At 40.9% G+C, this 22,781-nt stretch overlaps 1 protein-coding gene across 3 annotated transcripts in view; it reads left to right on the top strand.

Annotated features, from left to right (window-relative positions):
* MKLN1 (muskelin 1) overlaps positions 1 to 22,781 on the top strand; it is a 306,710-nt gene that overhangs the window by 91,782 nt on the left and 192,147 nt on the right. For 2 of the 3 annotated variants that reach the window (XM_081147023.1, XM_081147024.1), the window contains one exon: positions 17,711 to 17,845. In XM_081147023.1, the coding sequence (XP_081003149.1) occupies positions 17,838 to 17,845 (8 nt within the window). In that variant the 5' untranslated portion in view covers positions 17,711 to 17,837. Of the gene's footprint in view, positions 1 to 6,209; positions 6,250 to 17,710; positions 17,846 to 22,781 lie in introns of those variants that run through there. The other variant, XM_081147025.1, reaches the window with a different exon arrangement.

The raw sequence follows: 22,781 nt of genomic DNA, 5'->3' as shown, positions 1-22,781 counted from the left end.
TTAAAAATCATAGAAATGGCCCTGGCTGGATAGCTCAGTTGGTTAAGAGCATCATCCCTGTGTACCAAGGGTTCTATCCCCAGTCAGAGCATATACAAGAATCAACCAATAAATGCATAAATAAGTGGAACAACAAAACGATGTTTCTCTCTCTCTCTCTCTCTCTCTAAAAAAAAAAAAAAAAAAAAAAAAAAATTGTAGAAAGAGATCTCAATAACAACCAAATAAATAAACATTAAAAATATTTTTCTCCTCAAAAAGTAGAGGTAAAAGAAAAATAGTATCTAGTACTGACAAAAGTACATGAAAATAGGAACACTGATATTTTTTTGGAAGGCATTTCAGTTGGCAATACTTTTCTGAAGGAAAATTTGGAAATATATTAAAACTTTAAAAATGTTCTAGCAGTTTCATTCTACTAAGTTATCCTAGTGAAATATCCAGAGAAACACAACAATTTATGCTAAATAATATTAATATTAATATTCCTAAGAGTTCGGGAAAAGGTGGACCGTAAGACACAGGAAGGAAGTGGAACACCAAGCTGCCATTAAAATGCCATGCAAAAGAATTAGCTAAAAGCTAAAGGAAAATTCTACTACCCAGTGTTAAATTTAAAAAGCATGATTTAAAAAATATATAGAAATACATATACATTTATACATCTTACAAACAGCCTGAAAGCTGTTAGTAAGACAAAGCTGGCTAAGAGTGACTTAAGTTTAGAAAGACACGTTTCCGCCAAAAAAGGGTTTGATGGTCCTTGAAAGCTTTAAAACTAGACAACATTCTCATCTCCATTCATGGGGCCACTTTATCAAGAACAGAAAACCGGTCAAGGCAGCCTTGGTGGGCTCTGCCAGGTGCCATAAAGAAGTCCGAGCAGCTTCCATAGGCAATTTGCTGTTGCATAGATCTAACAGACTGTGAATCTATGGAACTCTCACAGTTGTTCAGCAAAGGTTTCAGAATGAGAGCTTTTACTACACCTGGCTTTTAAATGCTTGGACATATTTTTAGCCCTAACCTGAATTAATATTTGGATTAGAGGCATTCAAAGTTGATGCCATTTCTCTAATGACACACTCTAAATTACTTCCATTTCTTGGATTACTTTTCCTTATTTCTTGCTGATTGCTGTCCATTACATAGACCCGGCCAGCAGTTTTCACATGTTTTGAATCTCTCTTTGTCTTTTAGGATCACCCCTCTTGACCAGCAATGCATCTCCCACCCACATGCAACACTGGTGACTTTTCGTACGGCATTCAATTTGCTAATCTCTTTTATTTGCATCATAATTACAAGCCTCTTCTCAACAACACACTCAGCATTCTCGTTGCTTTTGCATTTATCAGACAGACTGGGGTTAATAATGTTGCAGAACACCCCAAATGAAATACAGCAAACCTGCTCGTAATATAAAACTGGTCGGCCAAGGCTCAAAGAACGGTGTCCAACTGCTGTTGCTGTCTGTTGGGGGCAGGCAAAGTTGAAACACTTTTGCTTTGGGAGCAAACTGTTTTTCATCTCAATGAAAGTTCACAGGTGGACAAGCTGCCAAAGAACCCCTGCCTTTCCACCGCCACGGTGCCGTTCTGGCGAGTAATTTGTAACGACAGTCATCAAATCGCATACAAATATGTAATCAACCAAAATTATTTTTAGATAGCTCCGTTCGTTTGCATGGTCTTAATGAGTCTGAGGTCACGGGTTTGATCTCCATGTAGGTTACTCAGCACACAGAGAAAGCCTGTTTGACACAGGCCGTCTACACGGACTCCAGCCATCTCACAAATGCCTTCTCTTCAGGGGGCCTAGGTATGGGGCGTGCTGGAGCAGTCATATCATTTCAGCACAGTCCATGTAGGGCAGGGCATTACCAACCTTCATAACAACACGCTACCCTGCAGGCTTCAGACTCGAAACTTCCATTAGCTATTAACCTGAGAGAAGGCGCCCTAGTCGTAGATTCAAACAGCGTAACTATCTATCTACAGGCGCAGACTGGCTCACAATGTTCTCCAGTTGTAAGATACTAAAGAAAGTCAAAAGAGGGTGATACCTGATTTACCTGCCTCTCCTCTCCAGGGACCTGATGACAGTGAATTCCTACTGAGTTGGTATTCTGAGATTTGCCAAAGATCAGGGCAATGGCACCAGAGAATGTTACACATTTGTGAAAGCACAGAAGGCTACAGGCTCACAACTCAGTTTCTGGCCTCAAATGCAATTTTCTCCCTCTGTTTTCAGGATCCCCTCCTCCCTCCAAAACCAGAGCTGCAGGCAGTTCTCTAAATAACACCGTGTCCCTGGCCTCCTAGCTCGCCTTTGTCTTTTTGGGCAGGGCTCTTTTGAGATCCCCCCCACCACCACCGCCTCCCCTCTCCCAGGCTTCTCTTCCTTTGTCTGAGTCAGCCGTGAGTCACCCCATTCTTAGGGGAACTCAGAATGCCTCTCCATCCTCTGGGTCCCTTAAATCTCCCTTCCTATAACTAGTTTCCTGGCAGCTGAAGGTCTGTGGCTAGCCCTGAAGCCGGGGCTCAGTCTTTACTAAGAGGGCCTGGTCAGTGAACAGGTTGGCAGACGGCAAGTAGAATTAACATGATGGTGTCAGTAATGACAATGTCAGTAATGACGATGATGATGGTCATCAGAAGCTTCAGAAGCACGTTAATGGCCCAATTTGGTGCGTCTGCCTGTGTCAGCTCATAGGACAGCACAGGGGTTCTTAACTCTCTCTCTCCCTCTCTGGGGAAGGGCAGGTAAAAGAGCAGTGTCCTCGCACAGATGAGCACTCTTTTCTCCAGCCTTTGCAGATTTGTTATTCTCATTTCCACTCATTTGATTTTACGTCCCCAATGCTTACCCTTTTGTGAGAGGTGGACCAGAAAGGACGAAAAAAGAATAAAGTATCTATGCCTTGCTGGTGCCTCCTGGGCCTCAAAAGAAGCCTGGTGAGATGATACTAATACGAAACTCTAAATTCACGGTGGAAAAATCTCAGTATCAAAACGCTGTTATTAATTCATTAATCTTGGCTGGATAGTGACTAGTTTTCAGCAAGTCAGATGAGTTTCTTTTGAAAGGGACCTCGGAGATCATCCTGTCCTGTCTCTCCATCAGCAGCCATTCAGGGAGCACTTACACTGAGCGAGCCCAGAGCCAGGCCCCCTAGGGCAGTGTTTCCCCAGCTCTGCCGTGCTTGCTGTCACCCGGGATGCTTACTGAAATGCAGATTCTGGTTCAAGAGGCCTGGAGTGGGGGCGGGAGGTTGTGCATTTCTCTAACTCCCTGGAGACGTCCTCACTGCTCCCACGAACCACATTTTGAGTGACAAGACTATAGGGGCTCTGCACAGAGCCAGACAAAGCTTGACTTTGTCCCCAAGGAGCATCGGGGGACCCCAGCTCTGTAATGCTGCCCTATGCATTCCTCTGCCTCAGCTGCTGATACTTTATCCACGAAGCCCAGACAATGCTGACCTGTTCTTCCCAATGCTCTTGGCTTTCTCATGTCTTCACTCCCCGTGGAGGGTGTTAAAATTGCAAGATTCAGGTTTGGGATGCGGGCAAGGAAAAAGGCCCATTTATCTTCAGTCTGGCTGTGAGGTCCAATCTAGGCCATTTTACCAGAGAGCTCTGCTCTCACATTATAGACAGAGCCTTTCTTTGATTGCTACAGAGATCACCTTTTTTTGTGAGTTCATATCCCTCACCAATTTTTCTGTTGAGGGGTTTTTATATTTTACTTACCGAGTTGTAATAGCGTTTTATTAAATAAGGGAAATCTTTTTCCCCAATAAACATTCTTTTTAGTCTTTTAATTTTGCCTGTGAATTTTGAACTTAGGACCTTAGACTCTGGGCTAACATTAATTTTCTTGTTTCTCTGATTAAGCCCCTTTACCTGTTGAGACACGGTTCCTTTACCTGTAAATGGAGGCAGTAAAGACTACACATCTCAGAGAACTGTTGAGCATAAAAAGAAAATACACGTGGGATAGTGCTCAGCAAATATAGGACACGAGTACTTTGTTTGCAGGGCTTATATTAACCTGATAGTGTTATTGATTCTAGTGTGGGACATTGCTGACTGGTGTAAACAAGCACCCATTTTGTTTTGTTTTGTTTTGTTTTGTTTTTATTTGGTTTTGGTTATGCAGACATTGGTTGAGCGCCTATAAGAACTATGAGTGCTGGTCTAGGTTTTGGTAGCATTAACACACATAACGTAGAGTTAGAAGCCGCCTGTTAAAAACTTTATATGCATAAAAGTGCTTATGATTTCTATATTACTTTTACTCCTCAACTACCCTTTCACCAGATGAATCTCCTACCACTCCTAACAAGTCCAGGTAAAAAAAACCTCCTCAACACTGAGGCAAATCACCTGGTTGTTCCTCGGTTTCTATCTCATCTCAACTAGAGCCTTATCCTTGTTAAAATTATTTATTTATATGGTAGAAGTTATGAGTAATAGTATTCCCATTTAGACTAATAGGTTTGTCTAGCTTTGAGAAATAGAAAATGTGTACTTTCTCTCCCATCTATATGTTTAATGCCTTTAAGTTCTCTCTACTACTGCCTGTAAAAAATTATGTATACGTACTATATATATATATATATATATATATATATATATATATATATATATTCAACCATTACTAGCATAATAGAAAGTTCTGAAAACAATGTGTTTTACCTCTAATTGATATTTGTTCTTTGACGGAGTCAAAGGAAAGAAACTCTGTGGCAAAATTTTAACTGTCATTCAGGTGGAGAATATTCCTGCATTACTCTTCTTATACACAGAACTGCCTTATGGGTCCCTACACTGAGCACAGGTTTTAAAAAAGTCAATTCTATCAAATCCCATTCGTTTGCCAAGCACTGTGCTAAGTGCTTTCACATACATTTTCTCATCTAATGGCTCTTTTGCTTTCTTACTGTAAGGGAGAAAGTGAGATGCGCCCTTGCTTTGCTTGCTGACTTCCCTACCTAGAGTCCTTGCTCTTCCATGTCCGTGAAAGCCTTACACTGGTAGCAAGGGAACTGAGTTTGAGGCAAAATTTATTCTTTTTTCATTTTATCCAGGTTCCACGCAAAAAGTGGGTTGGTTTCTCATTTCTGGAAGATGAGAGATGTGTTGATTTAGGAAAAAGTGGCTAGAACAGGGCTGAGGGTTGAATGCTGTTTAACATCACCCTAAGTACCCACATGGGTGGGCACTACCTCTGGTGAGAGGTCTTTCTTATTCTGGCCTCTTTCCCAGATCATCCATTGACATCTCTAGGGAAAGGATCCTTATACATTCTACTTCCTCTTGGATTTATTTCTTTATCTATGAACATATGTCCCTTACTACTTCCCCTCCCCTGGGAAAAAAACCTACAAAACCCTCCTGGAGGAACATGATAGATCTTACCTATTCTTGAGATTATCTGCCATGTTCTTCTCTTACCATGGTTCTGAATCTTAGACTCCACTAAGGAAAACATAGCCTGAGTGAAGTTACATAAGCAGTGAGAAAGGAATCTTCCCTGAGCAATGAGAGGAGGGCTGGCCCACTATGTCAGCTCTTAGGAATGGCTCTCCAGCTGCTGACAGAGGCCACATGGGTTTAGCCATGAGGTCAGCAGGGACCTCCCCAGTAACTAACAAAAAGGAAGCAACCAGGACTAGCCAGAGCTGAGCTGGGACTGCTGATCCATTTGTAGAAGTGCCCCCAAGGACAGTGGCCAGCAGTCCAAGTTGCAATGCCCTGGTAGCGTGGCAAACTCAGAGATGATCCAATCTGGGAATGAATGGTGCCCAACAATGAAAGACCCTGAGAAAGGATACGCTGATCATCAGCACGTAGTGACACTTTTATTCCAGAGGCTTATCCTTCATTCTTTCACTTGTATAACAGACATTTGAGTGAAAATGCTAGGCACTGAGCTACAGGTGGGCACACTCTGCCCTCTGGGACTTGACAGTTCAGCAGAAAGGCAGAAAGGGAGTAAAGCTAGGCGCTCTACGAGAACTTAGAAGAGGCACTTAAGAATCAAGAGGCAGGAAAGTTTCCCCAAGAGTTTTTGAAAGGCTTATAGGGGGGGGAGGGGGGGAAGGACACTCCAGGTGGAGGAGGCAGCAGTGTAAAGTCAGAGAGAGAAGAGAGAACAGGTGGCCCATTAGAGAAGGAAAGTGGTTTGGTGTGGCTGAGGTCAGACTATGCGGCGGGAGGGGCAAGAGATGACCCTGGAGAGGTGAGCAGGGGCCTTATTATAAAGCTGCAATCTCATGTGTCATGCAAGAGGGTCTGAAATCTATCCTGAGGGCAGTGGGAACCACTGACTGACTCTCTGTGGGGGAAGGACGCGTCAGATCTGCTTTTTAAGGAAGTTTCCTCACTGGTTGTAATGCGGAGATTGGGTGCAAGGAAAGTGAGCATAGAAGTAAGAGGACCCTGCAGTCACTGAAGAGGAAATAACGTGGGCCTGAACTCTGGCAGAGGCTATAAGGGTGCCGAGGAAGGTGACTTCCAGAGGTAAAAGGAGGTTGCACCAACTGACCTTGGTGGGTCCTGCAGAGCTCAGAATGGCTCTCAGCTTTGGAGAGGAAGGGGAGGGGAGGAGAACACTTACTGGAAGGAGATGATGAGTTCAGGTTGAAGCAGGAACCCCCGGGAGAGACCCTGCCATTTGCTTGAGTATCAGTGGTGGAAGCTCAGGGCAGCTCAGTGATGTTGGGGACTCCCCAGGTGTACCCCAAAGGAGGCTTAAAGACAATTCCAGACCCCACCATCTGAGAGGATGGAGCTCCTAACACAGGCTCCTACTAGCCCAGCTGATTGAGACTGAGTCTGTGCGCGACTGAGGCTGCAGGCGAGAGGTCTTCAGAACCTGCAGCCAAGCGGAGCCTGCGAGCAGTTTCCATGGAGACGTGGTCTACGCAGGAGGGAGTAGGAGGCTGATCCATCCCAGAGCCTGGGTCACAGGGCTGCGGCCGGCTAACGGATAAACAGGAAACAGAAACGGTCAATCAGAAAACGATATTCCAAACTAGTAGCAGTTCCTTGGGGCTGTAGCATCCTAATTCTACATTAAGTCCAACAATCCAGATGGATTAGAGTAAGCCACTTAATGATCCTGCTGGTTATTTCAGGCACCGCTTAATGAGGGCACACGGAAGGGGATGACTCCAAATGTTATACACCCACCTAGAGCCCTTCTGCACCCTGGACTCTAAGTAGCTACATACCATTTCCAACTTTCTGGAGAAACAAGCAGAGATATAGGAACTTATATATATATATATATATTTTTTTTTTGGCCATGCTGATGGCAGTAATACTCTGGAAAACTTGGGGGAGCTTTGAGAAACTCAGGTGCTGGCAAAGTCCTAGATTAAATGGTATTGTTATACAATTTGAGGAATATTCTGGTCAGAGAGCAAGCAGCAGTGGGACCCCGTGTGTGTGTGTGTGTGTGTGTGTGTGTGTGTGTGTGTGTGTGTGTGTTAAAATATACATAACAGCCCTGGCTGGTGTGCTCAGTGGTTAGAGTGTCATCCCACCACCAAGGGGGTCATGGGTTTGATTCCCAGTCAAGGGCACCTACCTGGGTTGCAGGTTCAATCCCTGGCCCTGGTTCCAGCACATGTGGGAGCCCACCAATCAATGTGTCTCTCTCACATCTCTCGCTTGCTCGCTCCATCCCTCCTTTTCACTCTCTGTAAAAAAATCAATGGAAAAATATCCTCCAGTGAGGATTAATACAAAACATATATATGTATGTATGTGTGTGTGTGTGTGTGTGTATATATACACAACATAGAGTTTACTGTTTTGACCTTTTTTTTAATGTGTAATTCAGTGGCATTAAAGTATCTTCGTAATCTTGTGCAACTATCATAACTATTTCTAAAACTTTACTATCATTCAAAACAAAAACTCTATAACCATTAGGCAATGACTTGCATTAGGGTGGGCTCCAAATGTTTTAAGCAAACTTTACTGTGCTGTGGAAACTCTGCCTATCAGGCAGGATGATGGCTTGGCTCCTGCAAATAAGCAAACTGCATTGATCTTTGTTTGGTCAGCTGCTCTGATTCAGACCTGGAGTTTTTTAGCCAAAAAATCCTTGTGCTTTGGGTGCATTTGTTAAACGTAATCTCTGGAGGGATCTTAATGACTGATGAGACTTATTAACCTTGCTCTCTAAGGTATTCAAATGGCTTGTAGCAGTGGTTTATTAAGAAGTCAGTAAAAATTAAGTCAGGGATGCAGGTTCTCATAAAAATCCAACAGGAGGCAAGCTTTGTTCCAAAGACAGCTGGGTTTTTGGTAAAATTCAACAGTGAAGTCATCTTGGGACTAGGCTTTTCTTTGGGGGAAGTTTTAAATTCCTAACTCAGTAACTTTATTTGTTATGGTTTATTATGATCTCCTATTCCTCTTAAGTCAGTTTGGTTGGTTTTGTCCTTCAAATAATTGGTCCATTTTATCTAAGTTATCTAATTTATTGGCATATAGTTGTTCATAGTATTCCCCTTTTTTAAGTATAATTTTTTTTTTTTTTGGTAGGATCAGTAGTAATGTCCCCTCTCTTTTTTTCTGATTTTAGTAATTTGAGTCTCCTCTCTTTTGTTTCTTGGTCAGTCTAGCTAAAGATTTGTAAATTTTGTTGGTCTTTTTAAAGAATCAACTTTTGGTTTTCTTCATTTTCTCTACTGTTTTTCTTATTCTTTGTTTCATTAATTTCCATTCTAATCTACTATTTCCACTCATCTGCTTTATTCAGGCTTAGTTCACTCATTTTTTTTTCTAGTTTCTTAAAGCAAAATGATAGGTTATTGATTTGAGATCTTTCTTTTGCTTTTTAAAAAAAGGCATCTACAGCTATAAATTTCTCTCTAAGAACTGCTTTGATACATTCCATAAGTTTTAATATGTTTTGCTTCCATTTTCATTCATCTTAAAGTATTTTCTAATTTCCCTTGTAATTTTTTTGACCTATTAATTATTTAGGAGTTTATAGTTGAATATCCACATATTTGTGAATTTACCAAATTTCCTTGTTTATTGTTTCTAATTTCTTTCCATTCTGGTCAAAAGTCATATTTTGCATAAGTTCAATTTTTTTGTTTTAATTAATCCTCACCTGAGGATATTTTTTTCCATTGGTTGTCAGAGAGCAAGAGGGAGGGAGGGAGGGGGAAGAGAGAGAGAGAAACACTGATGTGAGAGAGACACATGGATTGGTTGCCTCCCGCACTTACCCTGATGGGGGCTGGGGATCAAACCTGCAACCCAGGTATGTGCCCTTGATTGGGAATTGAACCCGCAGCCATTTGGTCGACACTCTGTCCACTGAACCACACCAGCCAGTGCCAAATATTTTAAATTTATTACACTTTGTTTTATAACCTAGAATATTGTCTAATCTAGAAAATAGTCCATTTTCACCTGAGAAAAACGCATATTCTGCTGTTGGTGCTTGGAGCATTTTATAGATGGTCTGTTAGGTCTAGTTGGTTTATAGTTTTGTTTCAAACTATATAATACATTGTTATAAAATATGATTTTATGTCTTTTAAAGAAGTTGAGAAAAAAGAAAAGCAAATTATATTTAGAGTTTGTTATATCAGCCTTCTTATTTACTACTTCTGGTTCTCTTCATCTGTGCCTGTGGAATTGAGTTACCATCTTGTAACTCATTTCTTACTCAAATTCAGCATTGTTCTCACACACCTCAAAGGAGATGCTCTCATTGTCAAATACAGTCTTTTATACAATTGCTTTTTAGATCATTTTAGAAAATAAAGGAGAAGAAATATGCATTGATATATTCTATTTTATAATTACATTAACCAGTGATCTTTGTTTTTTGTGTGTGAATCTGAACTACTGACTGGAGTCACTTGTGTTCAGCCTAAAGAACCTCCTTATTTCTTGTAACTCTGTTCAGCTAGCAATGGTATCCCAGATTTTGTGGATCTGGGAATGTCTTTATTTTACTTTTATTTTTGATCAACCAATTAGACCTAACAGACATCTATAAAATGCTCCAACCACCACCAGCAGAATATACGTTCTTCTCAGGTGAATATGGACTATTTTCCAGTTTTACTCTATAAAAGATTCTTAGCTGACAGAGTGGGGTTTTTTCCATCCCAGCACTTTGAATATGCTATCTCAATACCTTCTGGCCTCCGTTATTTCTGGTGAGAAGTCAGATGTTAATCCTATTTGGGTTCCATTGTATATGATGAACTTTTTCCCCCCTTGCTGTTTTCAAGATTTTTCTCTTTAACTTTCTCTTTCAACATTTTTACTAGGATGTGTTTGGATGTGGATCATTTTGTGTCTTATCTATTGAGGTTAGTTGAGCTTTTTAATGTATAGATTAATATTTTTCATCAAAATTCACAGGTTTTCAGGAATTATTCAGATTTTTTTTGGCTCTTCTCTTTCTGGTACTCTCATTATGCATATGTTAGTGTGCTTAATGGTATCTCATATTTTTCTGAGGTCCTGTTCATATTTCTTTATTCTTCTTTGTCTCTGTTCTTGAGATCAAATAATTTCTTCCCTCCCTCCCTCCCTCCCTCCCTCCCTCCCTCCCTCCCTCCCTCCCTCCCTCCCTCCCTCCCTCTCTCTCTTTCTCTCTCTCTCTCTCTTTCTCCCTCCCTCCCTCCCTCCCTCCCTCCCTCCCTCCCTCCCTCCCTCTCCCTCCCTCTCCCTCCCTCTCTCTCTCTCTTTCTCTCTCTCTCTCTTTCTAGCTATCACCTATCTATCCACCCATCTATCTGTCTTCCAGTTGGCTGATTCTTTCTTCTGCCAGGACAAATTACTGTTGAGCCCCTCTAGTGAATTTTTGTTTTCTGTTATTGCACCTTTCAAGTTCACGATATGCATTGGGTTCTTTTTAAAAATAAATAATAATTTCTGTCTCTTTAATTATTATCTTATGAGATATTGTCATCATACCTTTTTTTGCTTCTTTTTTTTTTAATCCTCACCTGAAGACAAGTTCCCAGTGATTCTAGAAATAAAAGAAAGGAGAAGGGGGCAGAGAGAGAGAAAGAGGGAGAGAGAGAGAGAGAGAAACATTAATGTGTGTGAGAGAGAAACATTAATGTGAGAGAGAAATATCCATTGCCTCCCGTAAGCACTCTGACTGGGGATTGAACCTGCAATCTAGGCATGCACCCTGACTGGGAATCAAACCCACAACATTTTGGTGTATGAGACAATGCTCCAACCAACTGAGCCACCCAGCCAAGCCTTCTTTTGCTTCTTTACTCGTGGTTTTCTTTAGTTCACTGAACATATTTATAATAGCTGCTTTGAAGTCTTTGCTAAGTTGGGTATCTGGGCCCTTTCAAAGGGGATTTCTGTTGACTGCTTTCTTCCACCTATGTATGAGTCACAAAACACTTTCCTTTTTCTTTGCAGGTGTAATAATTTTTTTGTTATAAACTGGACATTTAGATAATATAGTGTAGCAGCTCTGGATATTGATTCCCTTGACCTTATTGTTTATTTTTGAGCTTATGAACTTATTGTTATAATTTACTTTTTTATTTGTTTAGTGACTTAGCTATATCATTTTAGTAAAGTCTGTTTCCCTGCAGTGTAAAACCTCCGATGTTGCTCCTTAGAATGTGCATGCTTGGTCATGTGCACAGTCATCCTGGGATGACAGTGTTTTTAGCACAGCTCTTTTGGACTGTTTCTATCCTTAATTTCTCTGTTGTCTGTCTCTGTTGGTATGGCCACTAGCTGTTAGGCTTCATTAGTTGTTAGCTAATCACTCTATTGTTTTCAACAATGCTATGGAGCATAAATTGCTCCGCAATCTGACCCAGCGGTAGTTTTTGAGGTGGGTCTTTGAGATTTATTCTGACTCCAGGTGGGCTCTTCTTAGCTGTCTTTTTTTCCTGGTTCTTTCTGATACATTAGATAGCCTACAGTGTAGCTTGTTGCAACCAGTTTCCTCTTAATTGCTTACCACCAAAATATCCATTGTTTTCCAGAACTCTCTTCAGCTTGACTTCCCCATACTCTGTCCTAAATAGAGTCAGTTCTCTTGTAGAGAGATTCAGAACTCTCTGTTCTTATCACCTGCTTCTTCCCCTGAGCAAAATCTCTGAGATTCTGCTCTCAAACTGGGGGCAGGGATAACCACCACTTCTCTTGGAGTGATAACCCTGCTTCACAAGCAGGTCATTGGGTGGCAGCAAGTAGCCTTTGGTCTTCTTGGCTCTCATCTCCCTTTGTGGAACAACTTTAAATGGTTGTTTTAAAAGTAATTTTCACCCTGGCCAGTGTTTCCCAGTGGTTAGAGCGTCGGCCTATGCACTGAAGGGTTGAGGATTTGATTCCTAGTCAAGGGCATGTACCCAGTTGCAGGTTTGCTCCCTGCCCCTGTCAATGTGTCTCTCACATCAATGATTCTCTCTCTCTCTTTCTCCCTCTGTCTCTCTCTTTCCTCCTCCCTCCCTTCTACCCTCCCTGAAAATCAATGGAAAAAATATCCTCAGGTGAGAATTATCAACAACAACAACAACAAAAAGTAATTTTCAACAGTATGGGTATTTTGTTGAAGAGTCGGTCTTTGGAGCTCCTCACCAACCATTCTGGAAATTGTCCCCAAATATCTTAATAGCAGTAAACCTTTTCTTAACTGCTAACAACATTTTTATGAACATCTGTTGACAATTTGGTTTCTGATTGAGAATAAGTACAATATGAAGACTAAATTGGAGGTGAATTGGAGATAAAGCACCCCTGATAGAGCACCCCTGACCAAATGAAAACTTTACAGAGAGGCTCTGAGAGCCATCTTCCTTGTGCATTCCAAGCATAAAATACCAGCATACTGATCAAAATATACCAATAAACTAGGACGTAGGTAACAAGTACTAATTCTCAGTTCTCTTTCTGGCTTTCCTGTGACCCTGAGTAAGCCAAGTAAACCAACTTGAAATGGGCAAAGGACTCTGAACTCTGGTTCCCAGAAATAGTATATTGTGTTAAAGTATTTGTCTCACTACTGGTCCCCCAAACAGGGAATGTAATGTACAGCAGCACAGCATTAGTACTGCTGGGATTCTGTGCTTGGAATGCACAAGGGAGATTGTTCTCAGAGCCTCTCTGTAAAGTTTTCATTTGGCCAGGGGTGCCCTTTCAGTGTTATGATGGAATGATTTCACTAAATCTTCCATGGGCCTTTTCCCTCCTGTTGTCTCTTGTGACTAACATCACGCATCTGGGAAGTATCTGCCTGGGCATTAAGAGTCATTGCTGTTTTGGATCTGTGACCTCCAGACTGAGCCTTCGTTCTAGAATCACAATTTTCTAAACACCTTGAGCTTGTTGGATGAGGAAATTAAGTCACAAAGGCTTATGTCTTTCCTCACTAGATGTTTTAATTTGTGAAAGAAAAGGGAGTGGGACACTTGGGATTTTTGGCTCTGATCATCTGATCATAGTCTATAATTCTAGGCCAGAATTATGTCTCATCCTACCCAGGCACTATCATTTTTGGTTACTTAAAATGAAGTTGGTTCAAAGCCCAGGCCCAAGATGACTTCACTGTTGAATTTTACCAAAATATAAAGAATTAATACAAATTCTTCACAAACTCTTCCAAAACATAGAAGAGGAAGGAACACTTCCCAACTCATTCTTTAAGGTCAGTATGACCCTTATACCAAAACCAGACATCACAAGAAAAGTACAGAACAATATTGTTTTATAAATGCAGATGCAAAAAAAAAAAAAAAAATCATACTAGAAAACTGAAAATAGCAATATATAAAAATGACTATATACTCTTAGAAAAAAAATAGGACAAAAGGATTACAACACAGGATTTGGCAATGCTTTCTTGGACATGATACCAAAGGCATAGGTAACAAAAGAAAAATAAACAGATTAAACTTCATGAAAATTAAACATTGTTGTATATCAAAAGACACTATTAATAGAGTAAAAAGGTGACGCACAGAATGGGAGAAAATATTTTCAAATCATGTCTGGTAAAAGATTAATATTCAGGATATATAAAGAATTCCTAAAACTCAACAACAACAACAACCAAAAAAAAACAACCCCACAAGCAAACCAATTTGAAATGGGCATAGGACTTGAATTGACATGTATCCAAAGATATACAAATGACTAATGAGGACAAGAAAAGATGCTCATATCCCTAACCATTAGGGAACTGCAAATCAAACTATAATTAGACTACCTCATACCCATTAAGATTGCTGCTGAAAAAAACAAACAAACCCAAAAAACAGAAAACAAGTGTGGCAAGGATGTAGAGAAAATTGAACTCTTGTGCCCTGTTGATGGGAATGTAAAATGGTACAAAAGCTGTGGAAAACAATGAGGAAGTTTTCCAAAGAAAAATGAAAAAATAGAATTACCATATGATCCAGCACATTCTCTTCTGGATATATACCCAAAATAATTGAAAACAGGGTCTTGAAGATATATTTGTATACCCATATTCTCAGCATTTTCACAATAGTTAAAATACAGAAGCAACCCAAGTGACCATTGACAGATGAATGGGTAAGCAAAATGTGGTATATAATTACATACAATGGAATGTTATTCAGCCTTTAAAAGGAAGGAAATTCTGACATGCTACAACATGAAACCTTGAGGATACTATGCTAAGCGAAATAAACCAGTAACAAAATGGCAAATACTGTATGATTTCACTAATATGAAGTTTCTAGACTATTCAAAATCACTGAGACAAAATGGTGGTTTCCAGGGAGTGGGGGGCGGGAGGGGGGAGAAATGGGAATTTATTGTTTAATGAGTATAGAGTTTCAATATTACAATATGAAAAGAGGTATGAAGATGGATGGTGGTGATGGCTGCACAGCATTATGGATGTATTTAACACCACTGAACTGTATACTTGAAAATGTTTAAGGTGGTAAATTTTATGTTATTTGTATTTTACTACAATTTTTTGTTGCCGTTAATCTTCACCCAAGGATATTTTTTTCCATTGATTTTTAGAGAGAATGGAAGGGAGGGAGGGAGAGAGAGAGAAACATCAATGCGAGAGACGCATAGACTATTGCCTCCCACACATGCCCCAACCCCAAGTACATACCCTTTACCAGGTATTGAACCCATGACCCTTCAGTATGCGGGCTGATACTCTACCTCTGAACCACACCAGCCAAGGTTTTACTACAATTTTTAAAATTTTGGGGGAAAAAATTACTATATGGAATGACCAAGTAGGACTTATCCCAGGAAGGCAAGGTTGGTTTTACATACAAAAATCAATTAATGTAATATACCATAGCAATAGAAAAAAGGTCGAAAACCACATGATCATCTCAGCAGATGCATCTGACAAGCCCAGCAGGGCCTGGCTCAGCAGTTCAGCATTGACCTATGATCCAGGAGATCGCAGTTCGATTCCTAGTCAGGGCACATGCCCGGGTTGTGGACTCGATCCCCAGTGGGGGGAGTGCAGGAGGCAGCCGATCAATGACTCTCATCATTGTTGAAAGAAATTAAAGAATACCTAAGAAATGGAAAGACATCCCACATTTATGGATCAAAAGAATTAATATTGTTAAGATGGCAAGACTACCAAAATTGATTTACAGATTTAACACAATCCTTATCAAAATCCCAACTGGATTGTTTTGTTTTTGTGGGGTTTTTTTGCAGGAATCGACAAGCTGATTCTAAAGTTTATATAAAATGCATCCCAAAATAGCCCAAAAAAATCTTGAAAAAAGAACAAGTTGGAGGACAGTAATCAAGAAAGTGTGATACTGACATAAGGAGATACAGTAAAATGTAATAGAAAGTTCAGAAATAAATCCTCAATTTATGATCAGTTGATTTTTTAAAAAAGAACAAAGTTGAAAGACAGAAATTAAGATAGTATGATACTGGCATAAGGAAATCAGTAGAATGGAATAGAGACTCCAGAAATAAATCCTCACATTTTATAGTCAGTTGACTTTTGAAAAGGGTGCAAAGATATTACAATGGCAAAAGGATAGTCTTTTCAACAGTCGGTGTTTTGTCAATGGATATCCACATGCAAAACAATGAAAATAGACCCCTTCCTCACACCATACACAAAAAATAAGTCAAGATGGAGCGTTGACTTAAATATCAGGTAAAGCCCTGCCAGCATGGCTCAGCGGTTGAGCATCGACCTATGATCCAGGAGATTGTGGTTCAATTCCCGGTAGGGCACATGCCTGGGTTTTAGGCTCGATCCCCAGTGGGGAGCGTGCGGGAGGCAGCCGATCAATGACTCTCATCATTGATGTTTCTATCTCTCTCTCAACTTCCTCTCTCTGAAATCAATAAAGACATATTTAAAAATAATAATAAAGTAGCAAGTCTATTTGCTGAGGTTTGATGAAGGAGGTTTGGAGGAAATGGGGCGTCACTGCTAATGGCTAAAAGGTTTTGTTTGGGGTTGGTAAAATATTCTAAAATCAATTGTGGTTATGTTTGCATAACTCTGTGAATGTACTAAAACATATTGAGCTTTATACTTTAAATTGTATGAATTGTATGTGATATCTATCTTAATAAATATATAGAGAGGTACATGATAGCCAGGTAGGTAGGTAGGTAGAAAGATAGATACATACATTGATAGATAATCTATTAGGAGGCCAAGAGATCTAAGAATGCCTCAGCCCAGGCTTTGGTAAACTGGCCTAGATCTCACAGCCGAGATAGAAGATTTAGGGGGCATATTTCCTTGCCCTAAGCCACCTGAACCTTGCAATTTTATCATTTGCCACTGGGTGTGATAGGGAAGTAATCAAGAGCATTTGTACCCCTATGTTCTGTTCACATACTATTTACAATAGCCAAGATATAGGAGCCACCAAGTGCCCATCCACAGACGAATGGGTAAAGAAGATGTGGTACGTGTGTGAATGGAATATTACTCAGCCATAATGAAAGAATGAAACCTTGCCATTTGCAACAACATGGACGGACCTACAGGGTATTATGCCAAGGAAAAGAAGTCACACAAGACAAATGCTATATGGTTTCATTTATATGTGGAATCTAAAAAACAAAATAAACAAACTCATAGATACAGAGAACCAATTGATGCTTATCAGATGGGAGGGGGGTTGGGGGATAGAAAAAGGTGAGGGGATTAAGGCATACAAATTACCAGTTATAAAAACAGTCCCAGGGGAATCTAAAGTACAGCATAGGGAATATAGTCAATAATATTGTACGGCGTCAAATGGTACCAGACTTAGGGTCATCACTTCGGAAGTGAGATAAATGTCTAATCACTATGTTGTACACCTGAAACGAATATAATATTGTATGTTAACTGTAATTGAAAAGTAAAAAAAAAATTAAAAATGTAAGAGCATTAGGGAGAACAGAGGAGAAACAAATGGCTGAGCTTCATTGCATGAGGGAGAAATGCCCTCCTGAGGCCATCTAGAAGGAAGGAACAGAAGAAAGGAGAGGGAAGGGGGGAGGGGAGGGGAGGGGAGGGGAGGGGAGGGGAGGGGAGGGGAGGGGAGGGGAGGGGAGGGGAGGGGAGGGGAGGGGAGGGGAGGGGAGGGGAGGGGAGGGGAGGGGAGGGGAGGGGAGGGGCGGGAAGGCCCACACAGCCTGCTCACTGTAAATGTGGCCCTATGCCTGCAGTCAGAGAGTACTGTCTCCTCTTGCAGATAGAAAGGCGAGGGCGAGAAGGTGGATCTCCCTCTCCTGGGTGCTCTTTCATTGGAGGAAGATCCCTGACAGAGATGCAGAGATGCAAGTAGCAGAGAAGGCAGGATCAGACCAAACCTGAGCAGAATGCCTTGGTGAGTAAGAACACTCAGCAGTTCCTTGCCAATCAAAGACCCTCAGAGGAAGCTGCTCGTTTTGAGATTCGCAAGTAAGACTTTAACCTGGGAGGAAACTGAAGAATTATTAAAGCCATACGTGTTTTATAGCAAGGATACAATTGATGGTATAAATGAAGTGCTTTGCAAATGTTGTAAGATATTGTGGGCAAGGGAAGCCATCCATTTACACTCCCAGAGCCTTATTTTATTAAGTGCCTTGAGTGGTAATGTTTTTAAGTCTTCTTGCCTTTTCTTCTGGGTGCACTTCTAGGTAGGGTACCCTAAAGCTCTGTTCACGAAGAAGGATGGAGGTGAGCGTCATAATAATCTAGAAGACACACACCTAGTGACTTGCCTTCTAGAGCGTTGGTTTGTAAAAGAGAAATGATCTACAGGGTGCCTTTGATGAAAACAGTTCTTTTATCTCTTTTTAGCTACGGAATTGCAACCGTGGGACCTTTCAGTGCTATTAAAGACCAAACCCTGAGGGTGTGGGGGTAGCTGGGGAGCCAGTTATAGTTCATCTCAATGATCCTTTGTGCAGGTTGCCTGCACTCTGGTTTTGGAGTGACAGCTTTTCTTCACTCCCTTGAACTTTCTTTTGGACCACTTTTGCCTATTTATTTATTTGTTTGTTTATTTTAATCCTCGGTTGCCTCCCATGTGCATCCCAACTGGGCATCAAACCCAACACCTAGGCATGTATGTGCCCTGACCAGGAATGGAACCTGCAGCCTTTTGGTGTTTGGGAAGATGCTCCAACTCACTGAGCCACCAGCCAGGGTTGGCTGCTTTTTGATATGCAAGACTTTTGTTAGACTCACATGACGATGACCACCAAGTCATCCTGTGCCACCCACCTTCTTATCCCTGGAAAGTGTGGCCTTCCGGACAGCATCACCTCAGGGTAACTCACATTTCCATTTCTGAACTCCAATCACAGTTTGAGCTGATTTGTCCGTGGTTCCCCTCTCCTTTGCAAAATTCTGGTCCATACAGAAGAATCAGAATACTATAATGAGCATCCAATATCTATCACTTAAACAATTGCAAAAACTTGCCATATATTCTTTTTTTTTGCAGAAGTAGTTTAAAGGAAGATTATATATATATATTTCACCCTAAATACTTCATCATTCATCCATAAATAACTAACACATCTTTGTTAGGTAGACACAATTCTGTTGTCACATTTAAGAAGATTCACATAAGTTTTTAATAATAGTTAATACCTATCCATATTCATATATTCCCTATTGCAAAATTTACTTTTTTTTTTTTTTTTTTTTTAGAGAGGAAGGGAGAGGGAGATGGAGAGAGAAACACCCACGTGAGAATGAAACATCGATCAGCTGCATCCTGCACCCCCCAACTGGGGATTGAGCCCACAAAGTGTATGATTCAGTGGCATTAAGAACCTTCACAATGTTGTACAACCACCACCACTAACTATTTCCAGAACATTTCCATTATCCCAAACAAGCCCTATGCCCTTTAAGAATAGCTCCTCAGTTACCCCCATCTGTTAAAGATGGTTAATTCAGTAAGACTCACATATTTCATCAGGTTATTATGTTTCTTAAGGGTCCTAATCTGGAGCTGCTTCCTCTCGCCACATTCACATACATTTTATTTTCATGACATTGACCTGTTGACAATTCTGGCCAGTTGTTCTGTAGAATGTCCCACCTTCTAAATTTGTCTGATTGTTTTCTCATGGTGTTGATAAACATGTTCTTCTGTGCTCCATATTTGTTGTAAGCTCAAAGAAAGGCTTGATAAGAACCAGGTTAAGCTTTTTGGTAAGAACTCTTCACCAGTAATACTGTGTACTTCTTACTGGATCATGTTAGGCCATATATAATGTCCGGTTGTCCCACTATTGATGAGGCTAATATTGGTCACTGGGTTAAGGTGATGGCAATCTCTTAAAAAATGGGTTTTTAAAAATAGATTCTTGCCTGGCCGGGCATGGCTCAGCGGTTGAGCATCGACCTAGGATCCAGGAGATCGAGGTTCGATTCCCAGACAGGACACATGCCCGGGTTGCGGGCTCGATCCCCAGCAGGGGTCGTGCAGGAGGCAGCCGATCAATGACTCTCTCTTCATTGATGTTTCTCTCTCTCTCCCCCTCCTTTCCTCTCTCTGAAATCAATAAAGATATGTTTAAAAAAAAAAATGGATTCTTGACTACTTGCATAGTTTTCAAATGATTATCTCTACTTTGAATGTTCAGATAAAGGGACTCTGAGATGGTATCTGGCACCTGGGAGACAGCCTTTATCCTGTGATAAAAGGATTAAGACTGAGGCTTTATGCTCTTTATGGAGCAGACGCAAGAGTTCAAGTTTATTGCTAAGGGTGGTCAATCAAGGCAGAAAATTTCAGAATATAAAATCTAGCAGAGACTACTTTTCCTCTGGGCCCCAAATAAGGTACCTGAAATGTGTGATTAGCCAGAATTTAGTGATGGATAAATAAATTTTTTTGCTAAACCTTATTAAAGACAGTCAAAACACTGGGAATTCAGATACAGAAGAATCTTTTATGGCATTTTACAATAACTCCCTGTCCACCTTCCACTTCCCTGCCCACCCCTCCAAAAAAAAAAACAAAAACAAACAAACAAAAAAACCTTCAGACTCTAGAATACAAAATTAAAGAAGGACATTTTCTTTGGATGCAAAATAAACAGATCTTTAGATGTTTCTTGAGTACTGTTTAAGGAAAAAGTGTGTATCTGTTCTCTTTTTGTTATGTTTACCTCTTGTCTTTTAGCTACTATACTCTAAATAACTGATCGATTGACAAAATAAGCAGCTAGGTTAAAGGATTTCATTATTTAAATTAAGAATATGGGTTTCTAAAGAAAATGAGTTCTTTTTAATCTCCATATAAACACTCTTATTTTACAGCAATTAAATATCCTAGTCGGTTAAACTCTGCTCAAGGTTGCCCCATATTTCCGGAGACCCAAAGGGGAGTTTTGGTTATTATTGCTTTGTGTGTGTGTGTTGGTTTTGTTATTTTGTTTTCCAGCTAACACAAAGATAGAGGAGTTGATGTAACTTTTCTGCATAGCAGGACAAAACTTAACCATAGGGTACTGGACTAACAGTTTTCATTTTACTACTGGAATCAGTGACATCCTTTTTCTTAATTTATTCTGTAACTTTTAAAGATTCTGGCTTCAAAGTTACCATTTGGGTAGGGGAGGTGTGAAGGCCCCTTTGAGAGAACAGCCCTTCAACAGCAGCGCTGCGGGAAGATCCAGCAACACTTCCCATCGCCTTCACGTGGGGATGACTACATTCGGCGAAGATCCACCAATCGGTGTAAAGGGCCAGCCACCCTTTCCCTTTTCGCTTTTCCTTTTTTCTTCTTCTCTCTTTATCCCTCCCCCTTCTTTTTTTGTACAAGAGGTTGTTTTTAAAAAAAATTAAATTGGAATATGAAGTCTAGCAGAGACTTCAAAGCTGGCTTGGCTTCTGAGCCTCCCAGGTTACTGGATGTCTGTCTCTCATTCTGGCCAGTCCTGTCTTTTTTCTTCTCTTCATGTGTCACTCATCCTAGGCTGGTATTCTTCAATGACTCCCCCTATTCCCACCAAATTTTGGGTTCCGAAGGATTCCCTGCCTCACATCAGCCCTTGGTACATCTCTGAATACTCAAAGGAGAGGGAGGAATCAAAGGAGAGGGAGGATGAGTCCGGAGGAGGCCTGTGCCTAAACCTGTGTTCTGAGCTCTCTCTGCCCAGCTTCTGCCTGTTTTGACTGCCAGCTCCAGTGTCCTGTCTGGGTTCTCTAGGCTCTTGGTGTGCTCTAAGGATAATAGTGGTATTACTTGAACTATGCCCAGTACTTCAAAAAAGCCTAGAAGACTGGACAGTTTGAACAAGTTGACTAAATATATGGAAAGCTTCTTTCCTTTTTTGGAGGAGTGGGGGGCTGGAATACGGGGGAAATGAGCCACACTAACTTATTGTGAAGGTTGTATCTTCATACTAAGAAGAAGTTCTGGTTGGCTGTGTGAGTTTTCTATCTGATAGAGAGAGTAGACTGGGGAGAATGTGGGTGAGGGGGTGAGGCCAATTAGAATTTAGTTTCTAGCAGTAAGACTTGGGCTGTTTACTTAACATCTCTGAACCTCAGCTTACTCATCTGTAAAATGGGGCTAATGATTTCTATTTTTCAGACTACTTGAGGATTTTTAGATAATGTGTGTAAAGCACTCATTAATACAATACCTGGTACCTAATAAATACTTAATATGTTTTCTTTATAAATGTGATTTATTTAGTAGATAAAAATCTTTCAAAGAATAAAGCTTTTGGGGGAAAATGAATCTGATCATTGAGAGAAGAGGCTGAGAAGCACTACATAGCAACACCAATGCCCCGCCTAAGAACTCCTGTCAAGCCTGGCCGTGTGGCTCAGTGGTGGAGCATGCACTGAGAGGTCACCGGTTTGATTCCCAGTCAGGGCACATGCCGGGGCTGGGGCTCGACCCCCGGGGGTGGGGGGTGCAGGAGACAGCCAATCTCTCCCATTGATGTTTTATCTCTCCCTCCCCTCCACCCTCTTTAAAAATCAATAAAAAACATATTAAAAAAAAAAGACCTCCTGTCAAGTCCTAAGGGCTCTGAGGGCTCTGACTAGGAAATGTATAAGGAGGTTGCGTGTCCTTTGTGTTGATGAATGAATCCTTACTTAAGGAGGACACTCAGTTTGCTGACCTTATCTTAACAACATATCCTTAAGCCCGCCTGCTCCTCTGCTGGGTTCCTGTGCCATTCTGACGTGGCTCTAGTGACGAGCTTCAAGGAGGACCAGGTCTGCTCCTAGCTACCTGTTTATGGAAACTTGGGGTTTTAGGTGGGAAACAAAAGAAATGGAGTGCTTTGGAGAAAAGG

Source organism: Miniopterus schreibersii (assembly GCF_964146895.1).
Source record: "Miniopterus schreibersii genome assembly, chromosome: 9".
NCBI classification, from domain to species: Eukaryota; Metazoa; Chordata; class Mammalia; order Chiroptera; family Miniopteridae; genus Miniopterus; species Miniopterus schreibersii.
This window is presented reverse-complemented; position numbering and strand designations above follow the sequence as displayed.